We start from the raw sequence: 20,993 nt of genomic DNA, 5'->3' as shown, positions 1-20,993 counted from the left end.
GCAGCCATGGTCAGCATAAGAGACTTTTTCAAAAACATTAAAAATCTTACTGACCCTGAACGTGTGCATGGAATTACACATGAATATGATAACCATTAAATACCATGATATCACCATCTTAAACCGTTATTGCATCATAGTCCACAATACAATATATTTTTTAATTGATCAGCAAATTTATTCCAGATGGATAAAAGTCTCACCTTGGAAATATGTCAGATTGTGGAAGTGAAATGGACTGTAAATGTTGTTTATGTAGCTTGGACAGGATTGAACTGGTTTTAACTAGTTGTGTTTGTGTGCAGGGTTTGCCTGGACCCCCGGGTGAGAAGGGAGAGACCGGTGACGTCGGTCAGATGGTACACATCCACATCCATACAGTCATTTTGATCAAATGTAATTGTATTTTAATAGAAACTGAGCTTTCTTTCTTCATTTTCTTGACTTTTCTCTCAGGGTCCACCTGGTCCTCCTGGCCCCAGAGGCCCCTCCGGACCCCCAGGAGCCGATGGACCACAGGGACCCCCGGGAGGAATCGGCAACCCAGGATCCGTGGGAGAAAAGGTGATCCGCATCAGCACCACGAACAAAACACTATCATTTCATTTTAATTAGAAACCAACGTCCTTAATGATCCGAGGGAGAATGTGCCAGTGTGTGTGTGTGTGTGTGTGCGCGCTCAGTCAGTTCAGGATCTGCGTGTCTCTCGTGACTGAGGTTAGCTTCTCTCTAGAGTTAAAGCTCTGTATGTGTTTGCTTGTGTGTCTGTGAGTGTTTTTGTAAGTTAAATACTTCTCAGTTTAATGTGCAGACTGTAATTAAGCCATTCATTGATTATTATCCTCTAAAAGTGTAGCACAGTGTCTCTGATGCTTGGTTTGAGCTTCACATTTCTATGCAATGACGACAGACAGCTTTGTTCATTCTAATCAAAATGATTTCATTTCATATAATGAGTAAGCAATGACTATACACCATTTAGATGTCAGTAGATTTGGTCATTCTAATTAGAGTGATTTACAGTAATAATAATACATTTGTATATATAGTTTATAATAATATTTTTTAAGTAGTGACTATACAGCTAGTAAATGTATCAATAGCTTTGTTTATTCTAATTAATTTCTTAATAATAATATTAATAATAAATTTATATCTAGTATATAGTAATAATAATAATAATTTGAAGTACTGACAATACAACAAGAGTTTCTCAGTTTATTCGCCTTTAGCAGATGTGTGAAGTTCATTTTAAATTGTGTGACAAGATTTTTTTAAACGTGCATTAAACATGCTTTACTAGATAAGGTATTATGGCAAAATTCAACAAGTAACATGTTGCTTTACGTTCAGTGCAGTGATCTTGGAGTTTTTTCTCTGGAGTGTGTGTGTGACAGTGAGCTGTGAGCGTCTGTATCTTTGTGTATGTCTCAGCAGAGCGTGCGTTCGCATGACTGCGCTCCATCACCTCAGCACCGGCCACTGTCAATATTATTTAATGCGGCACTTCAGCACTATTGTTCTGCCTCGGAACCAAGGACCCGTTTCAGTTGTGCTTAGAGAGGAGTTTCGCCCAGAGAAACGACCCAGAAAAACACAGACGAGGGGAGGACTTAAAGAAAACAGATAAAGATGATAGAATGAGACCTGGAGACAAGGCTGTTTGCTGTTAGTCTGGAAGATTTACCTCAGCACTTCACTCCGACAGACCTCTTATCCCACTACAGAGAGACAGAGATACCTCAGTCTGACACACACACACACACAAATGATGCAGTTCAGAGCGTCTGAGAGACTCTTAATCCCTCAATATGGCAGACGTGCAGAAGTACACACACACACACACACACTTAAACAGCCTCTAAGAGCACAGAGAATAACTCATAAACATGTTTATAAGCACGAGAGAAAGCACAGGGGGAGGGTGGACGATATTGAATGTTTAGTCACAAACTGATTGATTTAATAGTGTTTTATTAGTGGTTTGCTAAGGGAAGCATCACTGTTATACACAGTTTTACCTTTCGATTACCTTTGCCATCATCTAATGCTCACTTAAAGTTACTCTAATAATAGTAATTTGATAAATCTTTAAAAGCATAATTTAATAACACTATAATTTCTATGTGCATTATAAGTGAGTAAATTCAATTGTTGCATAAAACAATTGTTTTTATTTATTTATTTTTATTTAGATAAAATACTATTGAATTTTAATTATGGTAATTTATTTATTTATTTACATGCTTATTTTTATTGTTTCTTTTTTAATTCAGACAAAATAGTAGAGAATTTTAATTTCATCTGCTTATTTATTTTATATTTTTGTTTAGACAAAATAGTACAGAATTTATTTATTCACTTTAAACTTTTTTTATTTCGACCAAATATTATACAATTTTCATTTCAGCCGTTTATTGGCTCCAATTCAGAAGTGTCTGGATACATATAAAGATTTTTATTCTCATCTGATGTCTGATGGAACTGGTCGTCATCAAGGTCGTTTGTTGGTCTGAATATCGATGTTGCGCAGATTTTGATGCTAGAATGTGGCGTTCTGCAGAGGAAAGCAGATTTGCTGACGAGACAGTGAATAATGATGCTGACATGCTCTTCTGTCCGGTGGACAAAATCTCTGCAGTGTTGAGGAGAAAAAAGAGCCCTGCCATGTTTTACTTACATCTCTCTCTGTTTTTCTGTAGGGAGACGCCGGTGAAGCAGGAGAACCAGGCCCACATGGTGACGTCGGCCCTCCAGTACGGCAAAAAACAAACAAACTCACATATGCAAAACTCTAAAACATCAAAAAGAAAGCTGAAAGTCTCAGAATAATACACTCATATCTCATATTTTGCGTGTGTGTGTGTTTTAGGGTCCAAGAGGCGAGCGAGGAGAAAAGGGAGAAGCCGGACCCGCTGGTTCTGCTGGGCCCCCCGGACCAAAAGGACCACCAGGAGATGATGGTCCTAAAGGAAGCCCTGTATGTTCTTACCATTAATGATTTATTTGGTGTCTGAAACATACACTCTTAAAAATAAAGCTTCCAAAAGGAGGTTTGTGCAACAATGCCATAGAAGAACCATATTTAACCAGCAAAGGTAACCTTTCAGTGACCTTTGCCGTCATCTCATGCTCACTCAAAGTTAATCTTTACAAACACTAATAATTTAAAAACAAACCTCAAAGTTAACATTTCATACTGTGCCATATTATAATGTTACGATGCGTGAATTCACATAGTTGTTTTATGTATTTATTTAGCTATTTTTTTAATTAGAAGTATATAGAATTAAAATTTTGGCCATTTATTTACTTATTATTATTATTATTTATTAGTGCTGTCAAACGATTAATCACATCCAAAATAAAAGTTTTTGTTTACATAATATATGTGTGTATACTGTGTATATTTATTATGTATATATAAATATACGCACATACAGTATATATTCTGAAAATATTTCCAAGTATATAGTTATATTAATATAATTGATATTACATATAAATATTTTAAATGTATAAGCGTAACATATTTTTCTGAAATATATACATGCATGTGTGTGTGTATTTACATATATATACATAATAAATATACACAGTACACACACATATATTATGTAAACAAAAACATTTATTTTGGATGCAATTAATCGCGATTAATCGTTTGACAGCACTATTATTTATTTATTTTTTACAAAATAGCATATAACAGCTGCCCAAACGTTTTAATATTGTGTATCTTATTTATCTATCCTCTTTATCATTCTTATAATAAACTTGCCTTGCCTAATATGATAAGCCAAAAAGCAAACTTGATTGAAGGCTGTGGGGCAAAAGGAAACATTGCATTGTATCCAACAATATATACTGTATTAAAATTACAATTTTGAACATTTTTTTTAAATATTAAACAAAAATGTAAATAAAGTTTTAAATGTTTAAATGATTTTTAAAAACCAAATGTATTTTCATTGTTTTTTTACATCAGTACAAAAATAAAGTTCGAACAAAAATATGAATAAGAAATTAGGATATACTTTAATCTTTTCTAAAACCTTTATTTTTGAGAGTGTATTATAGGTTCTGCATGCTAATTGGTCCATAAGCATAGCTTGTTGTACCTTATTCTTCATGCTTATGAGACCTTGCAGTTACCATGTTTCTGATCAAATATAGAAATGTTCAAATGTTTGATCTGATTTTCAGGGTCCAAGTGGTTTCCCAGGTGATCCTGGTCCTCCTGGAGAGCCTGGTCCACATGTAAGTTCTATTCATGTATAATGTAGTTTTTACAGAGACATGTTCAGGTTGTTTCCGGAAGTGACATTATTTTTTTTTGCTCTAAAGGGTTTGGATGGTGCTTCTGGAGATAAGGGTGATGATGGAGAGCCTGGTCAGCCAGTGAGTATGATTTAAACACAATCATTTGACATCTCTGGTGTCAGCTGCATGCAAATGTGTGTTTTATAATGTTTGCTGCTTTTATAATGTTGTTTCTTTCAGGGATCCCCTGGACCTACTGGTGAAACTGGCCCCACTGGACCTCCAGGAAAGAGAGTGAGTAATGCTTATAAACATTTATCAAAAATATTTCTGATTATCCATTAATATTAATAATAATAAAGCAAATATACCCATATATGGCTCTCAATTTTCATTCTTTCTCTTTAGGGACCTCATGGACCTGCTGGACCTGAAGGAAGACAGGGAGAGAAGGGTGCCAAGGTAACATGCAAACGTTCACACAGTCGTACACACTTTCATTAACTTAAGTGCTATTACAGTACAGCTACAAATATATTAAGGCAATGGTTTCAATGGTGTTGTGTCTCTGAATCAGGGTGAATCTGGTCTTCTGGGTCCACCTGGTAAGACAGGTCCAGTTGGTCCTCAGGGAAGCCCTGGAAAACCTGGTCCTGAGGGTCTGAGAGGTGTGCCTGGACCAGTGGTGAGTGCTAATGGAGCACAGCTCATTATGTCCTAATGGCACATTATATGCCATAAGTAATTTGTCAATCCCATAAAGCCTGTGTATATCCTACCCGGGTCATATTTCACTACAGAATAATAAAAGAATTCAAAATATATATAGTATATATCATTTGAAGCCAAAAATTTAAGATTTTTATTTTAAGATTAAAAAATAACTTTCTTACTTCTAGAATGCAACAAAGATTACTTATTATAAAAAAACAAACTTTTATTTTAAGGGGGAAAAAATTACTTTCTTACTTCTAGAATGCGACAAAAATCATGTATTTAAAAAAAATAGATTTTATTTTAAGAAAAAATTACTTTCTTCTACAATGCGAGAAAAATTACTTATTAGTACTGTTAGTAATTCACTATTTTAGTAAATGTAATTACCTTTTTTTACTACTTAAAATTACTATTTTTATAGTATTTGTATTAGTACTACAACATAGAATGAATGAATGAAACATGAAAAATTTTATTTTAAGATCAATTAATTAGTATTGTAGCATTTATTTATTTTTTAAAGATTTTTATTTTAAGATTAATTAAGCTATTTTATATAAGCAAATCTGCAGATTAAAGATTCTAAAGGTTTTAAGATTACAAAAACTAATTTCTGCAATGCAAAAATGTGTATTAGTTTGTGTAAAACTAAATTCTGCAATGCAAAAAATGTGTATTTAAATTGTGTTTTATTAATAATTAAAACCTATTTTGTAACATAAAAATACCTTCTTTATCATCTTTATCATGCCAAAAAAAGTTAAGTAAAGTATATATACACATCCTTATGTTAATTCATGCTGCTTTAAAAAACAAAAAAGCCACAGTGCAAAAATCTTCTGGTACCTTCATTCATAATATATAATAGAATACTATAATAAAACATATTACTATAATGAAAATACAGACATAATACTATAATCAAATTTCATTTTTTTTTCTCTTTTGGTTGAAATTAGAATTATAGTAAAAATCACCCTTTCAACCACCAGAATATAACACCAGACCTCATATACAGTTCTGTTTAAGGCAGTGATTTTGTGTTAATAAATGGATCTGTTTGATCCTGATGTAGGGAGAACAAGGACTGCCCGGTGCTACCGGACCCGATGGACCTCCTGGACCGATGGTACTGACATGATATTCATCATAGAATGAGTTCATTACTGTCTTAAATGATAATCTACAGTCCTCACTCTTCTTATGTTTCTCTGTCAGGGTCCTCCTGGACTGCCTGGACTAAAGGGAGATACTGGTATTAAAGGTGAAAAGGTGAGAGAAGCAAATCCATCTTTGATGCTCTTAATTAACTGCACTATGACGCAGTCTAGGTAGGTGACACTCTAGTGTTTGGAACACAGCTGTAGTAATGACTTTACATGTCCAGTACATTCATTGAACTCTGGCTGGCGTTGCTGATTATGAAGGAGTATGTTCATTACAGATGTGTTTAGTAAACAAGCGGCTCGTTTCAGGGTCATCCTGGTCTCATTGGACTCATCGGACCTCCAGGAGAACAGGGAGAGAAGGGAGACAGAGGGTTGCCAGGTCCACAGGGAACTGGAGGACCTAAAGGAGACACTGTATGGAAACATGTTCACACACATACAGCAATAAAAACCTAGTATAAATTTTTCTAAATCTTTTGTATTTTTCCTAAAGCAGTCTTCAATATTGGTCTTTTTCTACAGGGTATTTCAGGACCTGCTGGACCTATTGGACCCATTGGACCTCCTGGTCTCCCGGTACCATTTCTGATGTTTTTTTGAAATCCTTTATTATGTATAGTTTGATAGTGGTGCAGCAAAGAACTTATGTTTTTTTTAATCAAGAACCATTTATCGCCTGTATAAGGTACTTCAGTTGCAGTGTGATATATATATATATATAGAATAAAAAGGTTCTCCATCTTTTTGGTTCTAATTATAACCTTTATCTTTTTAGAGAATATTATATATATAAATGTAATTCATAATTGTGATTTATATGTATGTTTCACTTCTTTTCAGGGTCCTCCTGGTCCTAAAGGTGCTAAAGGATCATCTGTAAGTTCATGTTCTTATTTAATTATTCTTGTTAATTTAATTAACATTTTAATTAGCAGATTCATTTATCATCTTTAATTAGCTCTGATTTGCCTAAACCTTCTTCTGATTCTGTCTTTATAGGGTCAGACTGGACCAAAGGGAGAAACTGGAGTGCCAGGACCTCCTGGAGCTCCCGTACGTAACTGCACTAAACCCAACTGTAAAACAAACCGAAACTCAACACACAAACGAGTTATTCCTCTGTGAGATAAGCTCATATTTAAACAGATGATTCTGCAGTAGATGTTACGTAAGTGTAAATGAGCTCTATTATGTGGTGTAAAGCGAATCTGTTAAAGTTCCTCTGAGAGCTACAGTGGATTTTGCTTCCTTGAGAAACCCTGATATTTCACATCTACAGACTGTGTCGATTGCTGTTTCCACACACTGAGTAATTCAGCCTTAGGACACAGAGAGAAATGCAAGTGTTTAGTTAATGTCAGTGTAAAGGTCTAGTTGCTTAGATGGATAATCCTAAATACAGTTATTTGTCAGGTTTATTACAGTAGTTTTTATTACTGAACTTTTTTTATGCCACTTTTATTTATAGAGTGAGACAGAGAACAGGAAATAATTAGAAGCATTGAGAATGTAGTGCCCTAACAACCACTCACAACACCCTAGCAACCACTTGAAAAATCATAGCAATTGTCTGAATTTTGCAAGGCCAAGCAACACTCAAAATTTCCAACAATTTTGTGACTCCCTAGCAACACTAACAAGCTAAAAAACAACCTAACAGCTACTCAAATTATATTAGCAACTGCCTATCAACCACCCAGAACATACCATCAACACCTTAGCAACCTCCTAAAAAACTCCCAACAGCCACTCGGAACACCTTAGCAACCGCTTATGAGCACACTATTATTCCTAGTGGGCTACACTCAGTAACAATACAGTAACAACCTAGCAACTGCCTAACAACCACCCAAAACATCCTATTTACACCCTAGCAACCACCTAAAAAACAAACAGCCATTCAGAATATCTTTGCAACTGCCTAACAACACCCTAGTAACCACCCAAATGTGGCCAAGCCACATTTTCCAGTTTTTTTTAGTAACAGCCTAGCAACCTTCTTACAGCACCTTAGCAACCACCCAGAACACCTTAGAGTCACTCAGAACACCTTAGCAACTGCTTAACAACACCCCGACATCCACCCAAACATTTTAATGGTGTATTTTGCACGAGCGAACAGCACTTACCTGTATAACGCACGTTATGTGAATATTAATGGTTGTTTTCTCATCTAGGGTCCACCTGGTGATGTCATCCACCCTCTGCCCATCCAGTCCAGCCACAAACGGGCAAAGAGGAATATTGACGCCAGCCAGATGATGGATGACGCTGCAGATGCCAACTACAAAGACTATGAGGACGGCATGGAGGAGATATTCGGCTCTCTGAACTCGCTCAAACTAGAGATTGAACAGATGAAACACCCGCTGGGCACACAGAGTAACCCCGCCCGCACCTGCAAAGACCTGCAGCTGTGCCACCCAGATTTCCCAGATGGTGTGTTTTTCACGCACACACACACACACACACACACACACATATCCAAGTGTTAATGATTGTTTTAAACAAAGCATCAGGAAAAACAACAATAACAAAGAGAGACAGAGGGTAACCATGATGCTAATGTAAATAACATAAAGGGAAAATGTGAAGCCCTAGCAACCACCCACAACACCCTAGTTACAGCCTATCAAATAACTAGAACACATTAGTAACCAAACTGCATCCTAGCAACCACTCAGATGTTAAGGTGATGCATTGTGCACGGCTCATGTTTTCCAATAGCAGCTTAGCAACCACCTAGAACATTCTTGTAGCCGCTCAGGACACAGTTAGCAACTGCCTAACAACACCCTAGTAACCATCCAAACATTTAGGTGGCGTGTTTTGCAGTTTACAGTAGTAATGGCCTGGCAACCACTTTGCAACACTCTAGCAACTATCCAAAATGTTCACACAACACCCAAAGTCATGATGCAAATTAAATTAAATAAACCTAGCAATATAGATGTAATTGCATTTAATTAAAATTAAGGATACAAAGCAGCAGAAAACTTCCTGGTAAATTTCCAGAAACTTTACAAAAGTTTCCAAAAAAGTTTTCAAAACAATTCTGGAAAGTTTCCAATAATTCTGAAATGCTTCTGAAAACTTACCATACTTTCTCTGCCTCTTTGCAACCCTAATTAAGATTTGTCCAAGAATTATTTGTCCATCTTCATTTGGAGGCTTTAATTGAATGCATAGTGACACACACAATTAATTTGAATGATTAAGTGCCAAATCACATAATTAAAATAATCTGATTCTCAGCCCTGTATTAAATGAGTCCCGTTTGAAAATATCAGCAATACAAAGCTTACGATGGCCCTTGTTTCTCTGTTTTCAGGTGAATACTGGATTGATCCGAACCAGGGCTGCTCCAGAGACTCTTTCAAAGTGTACTGTAACTTCACAGCAGGTGGAGAGAGCTGCATCTTCCCTGATAAAAAGAGTGAAGGGGTAAGAAATGTTCTCCTGACAGCCACAAAGCAGAACACTTTGGGACGGCTTCCCACAAGTCCACATCAAGATTAAAACAGCTTTGATGTCAGAATCTCTAAGCACAACACTACTTTAAAAAGCATCATATCAAAATTAAGACAAACACACACTAGATTCATCTCACAGTTAGTAGTCCACGGATTCCTGAAAAACCTCCAGAGAGAAATTGTTCAGCTTAACATGCAGAGAGGAAGAGGTACAGTCTGTTCAATATGTCACACTGTCTTAAGGTCACATCTGATTTAGACGGTTTTCTCCACTAAAAATCTATGGGAAGACATACCCTGCGCATCACAATGACATATTGAACGACCTGTACTTTCTTTCACATCAACCTGAATAAGGTCTATACCAGCTATTCAACTGTTTAAAACTAGTCAGAAGCACCATTCCTGAATATAATGAGGGTTCTTGCATCCTAGTCTTTAATGATGTTTGTGTATTAGATTCTGTACACAAGTGTGACAAGTTATTGGCCTTAATGAGTCTCAGAAGCATCACTGATGGAGAATCACTCAGTGGGGTGTGAAGGTGACTCTCAGCACTAACTTCAGTTCTTCCACAGGTTCGCTCTTCAAACCAGCAGATGCAGACAACAACAAACAAAAAAACCTCCTCAGGCTCATTCTCACCTCATACAAATATTTACCAGGGCAAGCTTTAAATTCAAACCAACCCTTGCATCCTGCTGGACTGCTCCACACCGGATGCAAAAAAACAACAACTCAAAAATGGCTTTTGTTGGTCAAATTTGAGTTCTAGGGATTTTTGTCGATTCAGGATGAAAGCAAAATCTTTTAATTATATTACTATTATATCATTACTTTTTTGGTTATTATTATTATATGGATTTTTAAAACTACTTTTTAGGTTTTCAAGTGGCACTTTTGTAGTTAGCACAAAAAAAATCATCATTTTATATCAATTTTGTAAACCTTTTTAGAATATATATTGCTCAGCAAAAAAAGAAATGATTAAATATTATTATATATTTAATTATAATTCAACTTGATTATAGTAATAGAATGGATAATAGTTGTGTAAAGCTCGCTTTCATAGTATTGTATTTTGTTAATTGTAGGGCTAATGTGTTCATTTATGACGTCCATTTGTATGTACACGGCTATTCAAACATTGTCCATACTGTCTGCAAGAACATGTCTTGTGTGAAAGCTTCTGCCTCGGACAGATTGACAACTACAGTGCAAAACAGATCAAAATAATTCCCACAAGCTACCTGTTACTTCCTGTCTGTCTTCAGTATTGACTCTAGCTGACTCTCTCTCTCTCAGGCCAGACTCACCTCTTGGGTGAAGGAGAATCCAGGGTCGTGGTTCAGTGAATTCAAACGTGGTAAACTGGTAAGAGTGACTCCTCTTTCTTGTCCTCCTGAAATAGTCTCCTATGTTTACAGAGCAAAATGGCTCGCTGGCCCAAAGACAGTCCAGGCACATGGTATAGTCGCTACAAGAGAGGGTCCATGGTAAGTAGGAATGCATGAGGGAACGGGCCGGTACCGAGGGTCCGTGGATCCTCAGTGTTTCCGGACAATCGGCCTCTTGGCGGCCCGTGCTTCTGCATGCTTCTCGGATCCCTTTGTGGCCGAGCATGGTCATCATCAGAACAGCAGCAAAAAGTGTGTTTGCTCAGACTTATGGGTAATCTGAGGACTGTGGGTGGAGACGTCAGTCAGTCTGTTCCCTAGCAAAAAGACTCAAGAAACTGACTGACATAAACCTGACTTACCCTAGAATTTGTAGATTCGTTCATGTGGAAGGTCTGGCTGATGGAATCCAACCTGTCTTCTGTTCCTGTAAGCTTGAGGAAGTCACCTTGAAGTGACTGAGTCCGCTAACACACGATTGTCACTCTGCTCCAAATGCTAGTGAAGTGTATCGAACAGCTTCCATTTAAGATACCTCGTTATAGAATTGCATGCATCCTTTGCATCGAAGACGATCGCATTGTGCTGAGCTTAGTGAAAAGCTGTGTATAGATGTTTTTTTTGTTTTTTTTTGCAGTATTGAAAAGGTTTAATAGAAAATAGTTCAGTTTTAAAAATACACTATTTAACGATGCATTTAAATGATCAAATCAAGAACATGTTAACATCAGACTGTATTGGAATCAACTGTAACCATAGGTCAAGTTAGTAAATGAACGTTTATATAAAAAAAGACTTAGTCAACATTTAACATTTTAGTTGGACTAAGTTTCGATATAAAGCAAAAATCACGTATAAAATACAAGACAATAAAAGTAATTTTAAGGTAAACTTACATGAAAACTTTGGAACTGAATTAATTGAAAATAATTAACTGAAAATCAATGTTGTATTTAGCATAATGTTGTTTTTACTTCTTTATTTTAATACTTAACCATAAAATATTATTCAGTTTATTTTTTCTGAGGTAAAAAGTATGAGTAACCTTATTTACGATGGAAAAAGACAGTGCAAGAAGTCCTTGTGTCATGCTTCATGATTATTTTGATTATATTTAAATTCTGGCTAATGAAGATAATTTAAAATCAGTCACTATTAGGCAGTGTTAAGTATTTAATTGATATTCTATAGTTTGATATACATACATATTATATATACATACATATAGTTTTAGTTAACTGTAATAAATTTAACATAAGCTGCCTTAGAAGATAGACAGTAGACATTCACTAGCATCACTAGCATTTGAGCCTTTGTGTCCATGGCAGATCTCAGTCACTGAGCTTTGGGTTCAGTCTCTCTTCACATTCAGCCGTGATCATGAGGTAATGTGGTAATGGGCAGGTGTTCATGGTGGGTTGCATGCATGCATGCAAAGTCAATGCACATGAGTGTGTGAGAGGACCTCCTAATCGTAAGTATATAATGATGTGTGTGTGCATGGAGCATGCGCTCGCTCTCTCAGTCAGTCACATATGTGTGTGTTTGTGGATCAGAGGAGATGGAGTTTTCTTCTAAACATGGGTTGGTATATTCAGGAATGAAAACAAAACATTTGCATATTTCCGTAATGCAAATGTTGCATCACACCACAAGGGGAGAATTTGCATATAAACCAGTACAACTCATTTGAATATATTATTTTTCAGTGGAGTCTGTAACAAAATGAGTTTATCTTCCATGTTTGAATGTGTAAATGAATTTTGGTGTTTAATACATGCAGAGCTGATCTGTACTGGGAAAAGAGTTTCCTGCTCTTGCCTGACTGATGAAACGAGTGTTTAGACACGATAGACACAGATCAATGTTTTAACCACATATAAACTTGTATGAGGTGATTTTGCTTTCTTTCTATTTTTTATTTTTATTTAATTTTTTTTTAGCAAAGATGCATTTATGTGATCAGAAGTGACAGTAAAGACATGTAAATGTTGTTTTCACTAAATATGAAGCAGCACAACTGTTTTCAACATTGAAAATAATGTTTTTGAGCAGCAAACCATATTAAAATGATTTCTGAAGGATCATGTGCCACTGAAGACTGGAGTGATGATGCTAAAAACTCAGCTTTGATCACAGAAATAAATTACATTTTAAAATTTAATCAAATAAAAAAAAAAAAAAATTATTTGAAATTGTAATAATATTTAACAATATTGCTGATTTTACTGTATTTTTGATCAAATAAATGCGAAATGCAAACTTTTGAACGGTACTGTATATACATAATTGTTATAGTTAAGTATTTATTCAAAAAGATTGACAATGGTTTCTGACAAATAATTGACAACTAATTTCACTGCAAAAACAAAATTGCCTTTATTTTTTAAGTTTTGTTTTTCAGTAAAAATATTTAAATCTGCAGTCCGTAAGTTTTGCCTCTTTGTCGCCATCTCTGTTTGAAAACCTGGAATTGCAGCTCTGTGCGGAATTATCTTGCCATTGTAAAGTTTTGAACCCAAATCTAAAACAGTAGTGATCACAAAGCAGCGTAGGATCGGAGGGGTGTGATGTGTAGTTTTCAGCAGAACCTCTAGGGGGTGTTTTTCCAGCAGTTTTCTTTACCGCACCGCTGTCTGATTGTCTGCACAGCTCTCATACGTGGATGCGGAGGGAAATCCGATCGGAGTGGTCCAGATGACGTTCCTGCGTTTACTCAGTGCCACGGCTCGGCAGAACCTGACCTACAACTGTTACCAGTCGGTGGCTTGGCACGATCAGGACGTGGACTCTTACGATAAAGCCATCCGCTTCCTGGGTTCCAATGATGAGGAGATGTCTTACGATAACAACCCGTACATCAGAGCCGCCGTCGACGGATGCGCGGTAAGAGCCAGAAACACTTGCTGAGTTCAGAACTGCAGAGTTGTGAAGTCATTTTTAGAACTGAAAACTCTCACAAGCGATGTTCATAACGCTCCCTTTCTTTCCTCCCGCAGTTGAAAAAGGGTTATGAAAAGACTATTCTTGAGATCAACACACCAAAAGTGGAGCAGGTACCATTTGTTGACATTATGTTCAACGATTTCGGCGGAGCGACGCAGAAGTTCGGCTTTGAGGTCGGACCGGCCTGCTTCATCGGCTAAGACTGCTCAGCGAGCACACGCGAACAAAACATATTCATTTTCTCCGAAAACAAAACACAAGAAAGAAATAGGACGACTTATTTGTAAAGTTTTGTGTTTCCAAACAAACCCAACAGATACCAAAGTAAGGATAAAAGAAATTGGAAGAAAGAATGGATGTCCAAACAATGGGTTTTTATAACAGAGCAACCTTTTTAACCTCAGTGTACCCTCTGCATCACATGCAAGTTTTGAAACTGGATGAGGTCATCACTCATGTCTCTCCCAGCCCCGCCCACTTTACGCTCACCCGACTCTTCGCCCCTCCCACTGGCTGTATAGACAGATTAGATCCATCCTTTTATTTCCCTCCTCTTCTTGGACTCGTCCGGTTCGGCCTTTCTCGTACGAGAAATCTTTTCCGTTGGTTTGTTTGCTTGGGTTTTATGTTGTTCCTCTTTCCACTTCTAAGCTTTGTTTTTTTGTGCATACTTGTCTTCCATTCCCTGGAATGGTGATTATATATATAAATATATATAAATATTTTTTTCTATGTTTGTAAGTACTTTCTGTATATTTTTTTTCCGGTGAAGTGTTTTTTTTTGTTTTGGTTCTGGCTTCAAAACATGCATGTGAACCCATTGAGCGATAAGGACAGAGCTGCTGGTTATTGGAAAAAAAACCAAAATAAAATATCCCCCCAAATAAGAACCTGAGGAAATTTCCAGTGAATCTGAAGAAGAGAAAATAAAGGAAATGATTAAAATACGACAAAACAGCAACAAAATGTCTTATTCCAGATGTGAACAACGTCTTTTTGTAATTTAAACAACAAAATGACAATAAAAGTACGAAACAGCCGTAATGTGAGCATTAATTTGCTACCTGTCATGTTGAAGTGGCTTCCGTGGGTCTGTGAGATCGCGACCCGCGTGTATGAGGGGAAACTTTGATCTGACGTTCATGAATCGGTGCTTCCCTGTATCAGAAGAGCACACCATCACACTGAGGAAACACAATATCGGTAAACTAGGTGCTATTTCCTTCTGTCTGTGGTGCTAAAAATATATACCTTTTTTTTCCTGTACTTGTTTGTTGTAATTGAAAACGGCTCTGCGGTGATGCCCAAGCGGTTCCACGTCTTCTGTCAAAGTCCTAGCTTTGCTTCCCAAGGTGGGGAGTATTTTTATGCATGCCGTAAAATCATATTCATTTATAGATGAGAACACGTTTTTCTTCTGTTATCATTCCTCATGTCCAGATTGTTATATGGAGATAATTTATGGTCCTCCAAAGGCTTTAGCTTACACTTTACATTACAACGTTCTATTCACACGATCTGAAATGGTTAAACGGAGCACAATTACTGTTAATGCTGTTGTGATTGAGGCATCGCGTGTAATGTAAAGTGTTACTCTAGCTAACAGAAGCGATGGAAATGAAATGCCTTTTCACGCACTAAAAGTTTTAGCATTTAAAACCGCTCTGGAGAATTAGCTTGGGACCTTTTCGGAGGGTTCTGTGAATATTTTAACCAAAACGCTTAGAGGAATGAATAGTTAACTTGACTGCCGATTTCAGCTTTCCTTCCAAAGAGATTTCTCTTAATTTAAGAGACTTGAAGACCAAGAATCAGAGTGTCTTGTGTGATTATTCAAGTATGTTGTACATTACAGAATTTCGCTAGCGTATATTCCTTCACCTGTCAGAATTTGTTGTCATTGACTAGAGCCATCTTGTTATTCATCTATCACAACTTTTGCCACTAGACATTTTCCTGCACTCTTTTGTTCTGCTTTTTGACCACTAGACCTGCTACTGCAAGATCTTGCTCTAATTTTTGATTAAATATGACTTGAACTGTTTCTTTTAAGAGGATTCAACATGGAATATGCGGTTTTGACACGAAACAAATTTCAACCGATTCTTCTGTAAATTTCAAAACCAGCAGTAATGCTGCCAATAAAGTTTATTCTGTTTTGTTTTTTTGTCTTTGTAATGTTTGTTTGTTTGTTTGTTTTTGCGGTCGTGTCAAACCTGTGTACGAGAAGATAGAAGAGATATTGGTTTTGTGTCAATAAATTCAGGTTTACTGTGTCCACCCACCCTTGTATGTCTTTTGAAGCATTAAAACTTTTCTGTATGCATGAAAATGTTAAGCTTTCTCTTCATGTTTCTTCCCACAGCCACATTTCTTTTTTATCAGCCGTATGATACATCCGCTCAGTGCTCCGATGAAAACAGGCCTGTCCTTCATTGTGAAATGGAGAGAGAGCGATGTTTGTTGTAACTCTCTACCAAAGCCCATGTTCCTTTGTAGTATATTTATTGTATTATTTAAAAATAATAAATGTTAATTGATACCAGTAGTGTTCTTGATATCTGATAAATCTATATCTGATATCAGATATACATCTTTATATCTGATAACTGTTATCACTGTGATACATTATGTAGAGCTGCAGAAGAGACGCATGGACATGTGAAATGAATTTTTAAGGATATCACTGGTTATCTGGAACAAAGACTGAAAAAGCTTTTCTTAAACAAACCAGAAAGTGACTTACTTTAAGCTGGAATGATCCCTGTATGATTATTATTTTGGTTCTGCAGCATGACTTGAGATGATCCAGTGAGTATCTTGTGCTTCAATGGAACAAGAACTTCTGACCGCCTGTACAAAGAAACACGTTTACTTGATTAGACACACAGAAATACTTCTTATTTCATATCTTAGTTTTACATCACAAAACAATCTTCTCAGAGTTTTGGACACCACCATTGAAGAACAATCCAAGCTTGTAAAAACTGCAAACGAGAATAAAAAAATTTTGTTTAGACAAACAGATTATGGAACAAGTCTTGATATTTTAGTATAGCTGTGATGCATCTAAATATATTAATTCAGATTAATTGGGAAATTTTTTCCCCAGTCATCTCAAATTTACAATTTCCCTGAATTCAACATATTTTTAAACATTTTTCAGAAATATTTCTTAAGTTTAAAAATTGGACAACCCTAAAACTGCACTTTGGAATCTAGAGAACACTCTTAAAAATAAAGGTGCTTCATGATGCCGTAGAAGAACCTTTTTGTCTAAATGGTTCCATAAAGAACCTTTAACATCTGTAGAACCTTTCTGTTTCACAAAAGGTTCTTTGTGGTGAAAGAAGGTTCTTCAGATTATAAAAAGGTAAGGAAGAGATGTTTTTTTTGTGGAACCAAAAATGGTTCTTCTATGGCATTCTTCTATGAATGAAGCAGTTTAAAAACATTTTTTTGTGTGCCCAAATTTTTTTCTGGTAGTACAGCTTGTCCAACCAAAGTACAACTTGCTCCAACTTCGGTCTATGTCTGCAAAAAATTGATTTATACAGTTTTTTTCTTATTTGCCCAATATTAAATATAAATCGAATCAAGATCTTTCTCTATAACTGAAGGTAGTAAAGTGCACACTGACAGCTGTAATAACCCAGAGCTCAGTGACTGGAGTCTTTTTCTCAAGAGCCCCGTGTCACTGGCCTAGATCCATCTCAAACAGCCCCGACTGCAGGACGGGGCGATGGAGCAGGGAATATCAACATATCCGGCACGTCAGCCCATCTCAGCTGTGAGAGACCACAATCTCACAGCTCGCTGTTACTGATCCAAACAGTTTAACATAGTAAAAAAAGAAAACTTCATCTAATTCCTCTTATTGCTGACAAATCTTGTTCATTCAGTTTTGTCTTTAATGAAAATGTCCATGGTGCTATTGTTGGGTTATAAAATTCATACTCCTGCAATATTTACTAAAAGTTTAAAGTGAGCCAACCAGAAATACACTGACCTTTCAAATTACATCGACAAAACCAGCACAGAACTAACAGCAAAGGCTGCTATTAGGCTATTAATTCCTCAAAACATGTTTTATGTTATTTATTTATTTATTTGTTAAAACAAAGTCTTAGCTTCCAAACTACGTCAATTTTATTACGAAATTTCAAAAATAAGTATCGTTTTGCCGCTCTTTAATGTGGCGAGATAGATCGCTCTATGTACCGATCATCTCTCCCTCTTTACTAGTAGCCTAAATGTAGCATGACATAATTATAAATGAACATCAGCAAGTATATTAAAAGATCGAGCACAATTTACGGAAATATAATCTCTCGTGTAATCGCCAAAACGCGTGTTTCAACCGTTGAAAGACTTGATATTTAACAACTGGTAAACAACAAGTCACGTGACTACTTTTACCTCAGGAGAGTCGACTCATCCATATCTCGTCAGTTCGCTAGAAAAAAAATATTTTTGTTAAGACATTTTACACAAAACTGGATTAAAATAGACAAAACAGTGTTTTTAACCATGGAAAGAGGTAAATAAAACAACTTGTGAAAAACATATCACATCATGTTTTGTTTGCCCTCAGGTTATCACTCAAGTTCATATCTCATCAGTTGGCTAGGCAAAAATATTTTAGTATTTAAATATTTAAGGCATTTTACACAAAATGCTGGTGGATAACTGAGATAAACACTGGTGGATAACTGAATTAGCTACTGTAAATATACAAAGTAATGACGTCATTCAAAAACAGCCTATTATTGAGATGTTTATTGTTGAATACGTTTCATATATTACATAATGATAGTTATTTAAAATAAAATAATAGTAGACAGTAGCCTATGCAGTATACAATAAACAGTATGCCAGTATTTATTCTGAACATACATTTTTATTTTAGCTCCTACTGAAATTCTGTAGGCTATTTTTGAGACTGATAGACGGCCATTGATCTAAGCAGAGAGGATGTCATGAAGGACAGCTACAGAAATAAAGGTTCCTATAATTTATATACAGCATGAATGAAAGAATAAAGCTATAACAGCAAACATGGCCTTTAGGAGTGTTTGAAATGAAGGCGCACTGCGAGGACACTGGGGTGCGATCACTCTCACTGAGACAGGAAAGCTTTGAAATGGAAAGTGCACCTTTGACGATATTATAGGCAGGAGTATCTGTGGAAGTGAATTGAAGGAATGTGCTTCACATTAAGAGAAGCCAGAGTACATTTCTCTATCACAGCCTGTGGAAGGAGGGATGAACTCACGGAAGAGAGAGAGTGAGGGAGGTGAAGGAGGAGAGACGTGTCTGATGTGTAAATTCATCAGTCTCTCTGTGTGATGTTCATCTCTGGAGACTCAGGGACTCATTTACAATGAAACCACACACGATTAAGCTCATCTATCTGTCTGTCTGTCTGTCTGTCTGTCTATCTATCTATCTATCTATCTATCTATCTATCTATCTATCTATCTATCTATCTACAGCAGAGCAGTGACACGATCAGCTGTGAGGCACACTTGTACATTAGAGCAAACCAAAAGTCAGATTCAATGAAGAAAATGTGTTAACTGATCACACACCTCATCCAGACTGTGACTGTGTTTGTGATATGAAATACTAGTGTTAATTGAATTATATGCACTGATTATTCAACACAAGGATAATGAACATATGGCTCTTTACGTTGTTATTTCATTACTGCAGCGAATGGGCTGTTTCTGGCAGTGAGTAGAGAGAGTAAGTTCAAGTGACGCTCCGGACACACACACACACACACACACACACACACACACACACACTCTCTCTCTCTCTCTCTCTCTCTCTCTTCTATCTATCTATCTACATGTGAAAAAAGTCATATGAAAATATTGATATAATAGTAAAGTAAAAATACAGTCTTTATGTTAGAAGTCACCTTGAATTTCCTCTTTTCTATTTTCTTATATGTTTTGTACATAATGTAATTATTAATAAACTCATTTACTTGGCAAAATAACAAATTTAGTAGTCATTTTATGGATATTTTCACAAAGCACATTAATTTTAGCAACTTGGTGTTTTTTTTTTTTTTTTTTACCAGTTCAGAAAAGTTAAACCAACTCTCTCACACACACACACACACACACACACACTTCCACTGTCATATACTCACATGCTCTCGTCTCCGGGTTTCCATCCAAAGTTGCGAATTTAACTTATGCGCAAATTTGGAATATCGCATAAAACATTTGCGAGCGAGCACCGTTTCCATCCAACGAGTCAAAGAGAACAAAATCATTACTTCCTGGTAAACTGGCACTAAATAGCCTATAGAAAACTAGGACAAGCTACTGAATATAATAATTTTCATGTACGAAAAATTAATTGCGCCTCAGAGCGAGCAGACGAAACACAATAAATGCTGTCATTGCTTTCGGAGGTGAATGCTGCTGTTTGGGAACACAGTCGTGTAAGACAATTATACAGAAATACTTTGATGACAGACTTTTCTCAGGCATTTCAGAACGACCAACAACATTTCAGATGCTGTGGAACGAGATCAGTCCGCTGCTAGTCAAGTTATCCCGTCTCATAGCTCACATGACTATTTTGATGCGCTTGGAGGAATTTATTCGCAAAATGCATTTCCATCTCCCATTATTCGCATTAACCATTTTCGCACAAGTCAAAAAACAACTCAATCGAGCGTAAAAACTTTTTTGGAAATTAAGGGATTTTTATTCTAAATTTGGCGTTTCCATCACTCGTTTCTCATGCGATACTTCAAAATGCGCATTAAAACAGGGTGATGGAAACCCACAGAATCACACTATTCCTCTCCCTAAAGTAGAATGGAAAAGCAATTGAACCAATCATGAGGCTGATGGGCTGATAATCCTGATGCTGCATTTCTGAACTTTCAAAGTCCAAGTCTGTGAAGGCAGGAAACAACGTGAGATGAAGAGGGATGTGATCTCACTGGGAGAGATACATCCGCTGTCAAGAGGATCATGTTGCATTTAAGGATCCTAATACAA

The 20,993-nt window shown here is 36.4% G+C and overlaps 1 protein-coding gene and 1 long non-coding RNA gene across 7 annotated transcripts in view; one reads left to right on the top strand and one right to left on the bottom strand.

Moving 5' to 3' along the window:
• The window catches only part of col5a1 (procollagen, type V, alpha 1), a 96,591-nt gene extending 80,346 nt beyond the window's left edge, over window positions 1-16,245 (top strand). For 2 of the 4 annotated variants that reach the window (XM_058758907.1, XM_058758911.1), the window contains 20 exons: window positions 306-359; window positions 457-564; window positions 2,703-2,756; window positions 2,873-2,980; window positions 4,207-4,260; window positions 4,348-4,401; window positions 4,504-4,557; window positions 4,672-4,725; window positions 4,841-4,948; window positions 6,056-6,109; window positions 6,199-6,252; window positions 6,456-6,563; window positions 6,672-6,725; window positions 6,990-7,025; window positions 7,149-7,202; window positions 8,327-8,588; window positions 9,481-9,593; window positions 10,928-10,996; window positions 13,672-13,905; window positions 14,019-16,245. In XM_058758907.1, coding sequence (XP_058614890.1) covers window positions 306-359; window positions 457-564; window positions 2,703-2,756; window positions 2,873-2,980; window positions 4,207-4,260; window positions 4,348-4,401; window positions 4,504-4,557; window positions 4,672-4,725; window positions 4,841-4,948; window positions 6,056-6,109; window positions 6,199-6,252; window positions 6,456-6,563; window positions 6,672-6,725; window positions 6,990-7,025; window positions 7,149-7,202; window positions 8,327-8,588; window positions 9,481-9,593; window positions 10,928-10,996; window positions 13,672-13,905; window positions 14,019-14,165 — 1,833 coding nt within the window. In that variant the 3' untranslated portion in view covers window positions 14,166-16,245. Of the gene's footprint in view, window positions 1-305; window positions 360-456; window positions 565-2,702; window positions 2,757-2,872; window positions 2,981-4,206; window positions 4,261-4,347; window positions 4,402-4,503; window positions 4,558-4,671; window positions 4,726-4,840; window positions 4,949-6,055; window positions 6,110-6,198; window positions 6,253-6,455; window positions 6,564-6,671; window positions 6,726-6,989; window positions 7,026-7,148; window positions 7,203-8,326; window positions 8,589-9,480; window positions 9,594-10,927; window positions 10,997-11,049; window positions 11,119-13,671; window positions 13,906-14,018 lie in introns of all 4 variants that reach the window. The other 2 variants (XM_058758908.1, XM_058758909.1) reach the window with 2 other exon arrangements.
• Window positions 14,738-20,711, bottom strand: LOC131529281 (uncharacterized). 3 transcript variants are annotated; one of them, XR_009268045.1, is made up of 3 exons: window positions 20,129-20,711; window positions 18,385-18,421; window positions 14,738-16,818 (listed from the first exon to the last, which is right to left on the bottom strand). It is a non-coding gene; the product is annotated as an uncharacterized LOC131529281 (long non-coding RNA). The 3 variants fall into 3 exon arrangements; XR_009268044.1 differs by having other exon boundaries at window positions 14,738-18,421; XR_009268046.1 differs by lacking the exon at window positions 18,385-18,421.
• Between the last annotated feature and the right edge of the window lie 282 nt (window positions 20,712-20,993).

Source organism: Onychostoma macrolepis, chromosome 21 (genome assembly GCF_012432095.1).
Source record: "Onychostoma macrolepis isolate SWU-2019 chromosome 21, ASM1243209v1, whole genome shotgun sequence".
Taxonomy (NCBI): domain Eukaryota; kingdom Metazoa; phylum Chordata; class Actinopteri; order Cypriniformes; family Cyprinidae; genus Onychostoma; species Onychostoma macrolepis.
This window is presented reverse-complemented; position numbering and strand designations above follow the sequence as displayed.